The sequence below is a fragment of the Lepeophtheirus salmonis genome, chromosome 7, assembly GCF_016086655.4.
Source record: "Lepeophtheirus salmonis chromosome 7, UVic_Lsal_1.4, whole genome shotgun sequence".
NCBI lineage: Eukaryota > Metazoa > Arthropoda > Copepoda > Siphonostomatoida > Caligidae > Lepeophtheirus > Lepeophtheirus salmonis.
The window spans coordinates 39,636,346-39,639,601 of NC_052137.2; the positions used below are offsets into that span (position 1 = coordinate 39,636,346).

The following is a 3,256-nucleotide window of genomic DNA, read 5'->3' on the forward strand; positions in this document are numbered from 1 at the left end:
GTCGTCATTATTCTTCTTTTATGACTAGAAGGAGACTGCTTGTTCAAAATTCTTTACTTTCCCCAAATTAAGGAATTTTAGCAGAAAATTTAATATATGAAATTAAATTTTCTGTAAATAGCTTTGGATTTTTGAAATTTTTTTCTAAAATATTTTTATTTGAAATTTAATTATGGAACTTTTTTTCCAAAAAAATATATTTTGGAAATTTTTTACCAAAAACTTATATTTTCTTTAATTATCTTTGAATTTTTGAAATTTTTTGTGATTGTCTATAAATTTTTATACAAAAATTCACAAAAATTTAATTTTTTATGATTATCTATGTAGTTTTGAAATTTTTTTGCAAAAAAATTTAATATTTACAATTTGTTTTTTGTGAATAGCTGTGATTTTTTGAAATTATTTTCGCTCAAATTTAACTTTGAATATTTTTCTAAAAAATTATAATTTTGTATTTTTTTTTGAAAAAAAATATCCAAAAAACCTCCCCTTCTAAAAAAAAAAAGAAGGTATAGATATACATATATTTAATTCTACGGTCCCTCCTGTATATCCACTTATCAATACTTTAAATTCAAATCGCAGGCCTTTACAAGGTTAATAAGAATTATTTATTGATAGAAATTGAGGATAGATTGTCGAAAAATGCAAATGTAATCCAATTATATTTAGAAGGGGGGGGGGGAACGACTGTTTTTGTTTTTAATTTAAATTTTTTTTTATTCCCATAGTTTATTCATTGAAATTTGTTTACTTCAAAATAGTAATTTTACTCAAATCTAAAGTCTTAACACCCCTTGCAGACGCCCATGCATCTACAGTCAATTATGAGAACAATTGTTCTATCTTGCTTTTATGTTGACAGGCCAGACGCCTATGCATCTACAATCAATTATGAGAACAATTGTTCCAGCTTGCTTTTATGTTGACAGGCCAAATATGTAGAATGTTGGGAATACACAAAAAAAATACATTTATGTAATTGTAATTTTAAAAAAATTATGTTATTTTAATTTTTTAAAAATACATTAATATTAGGTGGGAAATAAATATACTCGTATAAGATGCGTGTATGCAATAAAGATATATACCCTTAATAAAGTCTCAAGTCATTAATATTTTGAATGAATAATCTACATGTCTGTATACGATTTAAAGTTCCATTAAATTTAAGCAGACACACGTCGATTAATGACTTACATTTCCAATTCATTTCTTCTTTTTTTTTTTTTTTTTTGAAAGGAAAATGAATGCAATGCAGAATCTAAACTGAACTAATTAGTTATTCCTTAATTTAAATACAAAAGAAACCTCCACATAAACATAAGGTGAAACGTTACTCTTTATTTCATGTTAAAAAACAAAGGTTACACAATATATCGAATCACTTAGAATTTCGAGGCACGCTCTGTTTCTACCAAGCATTCTCGAACAAGTATACGTGCAAATATTATTCCACGCTTAAGCCTCTCGGCAGATGACTTTGAGCCAGCATACGTTGGTCTCACATCCTTACTCATCTCCTCAATGACCGACAGAAGTTGTTGATACTTTGATTGGCTCTGAGGATCCAGGTAGTGAGCGTTGGAAGGTGGATTGCTTACAACGGGAGCTGGTGTATTCCCATTTTGAGTTCCACCCCGAGCTGTTACAGATCCTTGAGCTCTCCCAGAATTTTGCTGACGCTGTTGAGATTGAGCCATTGCAGCATTAGCAGCGATGAGTTTTTGAATTTCTTCAAGGTTTAAATTAGCTAAACTCATCTTGAACTAATATGGGGCGAAGATAAACTCCGCTTATGAAAATGATTGTATGGAGATACAAAGAAATAAACAAGCTATCGTCTCAACACTTCAAAACCGAATTAAAAACTGATATGTTTTTCTTCGAACAATGACTAAGGAAAAGATTCAACGTATGTATGTTCTGATTTGTAGCTCACTAATATTTTTGCTCGTGATTATTCTTTGTAGCAAGGAAAACTTTTCCTTGCTCGTATGTAAATGACTCTTGAATGTATGGTAAGGAAACTATGTATGATCAATGAATAAAATAAAAAAGGCACTTTCTTCATTTCTTGTAATTAGAGATGTGAAAATTGTCAAACTCCTCACAAGCAAACATTTTTAGGAAAAGTGTACGTTGGTAGTCTACAAGATATTAGAGTTCTTATTAATTATTTCTCCCTTTTTTGCAAAATGTGCCTGTTAGCTTAAGGAAATACAGTGTCGTAGATTTAACTTTTTCCCCCAGGCAAGATGTCGCTTTTTTAGGAGACTACATATGACGTCACTCTATTTTTTTTTTGTAATTTTCCAGGGATGTCCGCAGAATTATTTATTTATTGGTTTTTTTTTTTTTTTTGGGAGACGGAGGGAGCTTGGTTTTTGGATTTTTTTTCAAAAAAATTCCAAGAATTATGACTATTTTTTTTTAAATTTAAAAATAACATTTTTTAGAAAAAAAAAATTGTTAAATTTTAAATATTAAATTGTTTAAAAACTTTCAATTATTAAATTTTAAATATTAAAAGTGTTTAAAAACTTTCAATATTTAAATTTTAAATATTAAATTGTTTGAAAACTTTCAATTATTAAATTTTAAATTGTTTAAAAACTTTCAATCATTAAATTTTAAATATTTGTTCAAAAATCCATAACTATTTAGAAAACATAAAAAGTCTTTAAAAAGGATTTAAGTATAAATATTTCCAGAAAACAATCTCAAAAATCCTCAACTGTTATAAAAAATCAAATTTTAGGAATTATTTTTTTTCAAAAGTCTACAGTTAGCAAAAAATTTCAAATATAAAATTTTAGAAGTTTCAAAAATCCATAGATACTTACACAAAAATTAAATCTTTTGAAAAAATAAAATTGTAAAAAGCAAAAGTTTGTTGTTGTTTTTTTTTTTTTTTTTTTTGGGGGGTCTACACTCTTTGTTTTTCTATATGCCGTATTTTACATTTATCTCTCCTTCGCAGAATTTACTGTCTTAATTCAGTTAAAAGTGTGAATTCATCGAGCGCAGCTATTATTGAGTAATACTGGACACTCCTAGCGGACAAAATACAATCTTCACCACGACTAGTATTGTGTTAGTTTTTATTTAGGGATTAAGACTGCAGTACTATCCTCCTCATTCTCAATCAGGTCCACTTCAGTGCTGTGTGAAATCTTAATTAGGACTTAAGATTGCAGTCCCGTCCAGTTCCTTCTCAATCAGGTCCAGTTCAGTACTAAAACCTATACAA

The 3,256-nt window shown here is 28.2% G+C and overlaps 1 protein-coding gene across 1 annotated transcript; it reads right to left on the bottom strand.

The window, feature by feature from the left end:
* Window positions 1-1,327: 1,327 nt before the first annotated feature.
* On the bottom strand, window positions 1,328-2,180 carry LOC121121428 (uncharacterized). The gene has a single exon (XM_040716355.2). It carries the CDS (start codon window positions 1,764-1,766, stop codon window positions 1,392-1,394), a length of 375 nt encoding a protein of 124 aa, XP_040572289.1. The 5' UTR covers window positions 1,767-2,180; the 3' UTR covers window positions 1,328-1,391.
* Between the last annotated feature and the right edge of the window lie 1,076 nt (window positions 2,181-3,256).

Coding starts and splice junctions, on each gene's coding strand:
- LOC121121428 (XM_040716355.2), bottom strand. CDS start 1,766: ATGAGTTTAGCTAATTTAAACCTTGAAGAAATTCAAAAACTCATCGCT.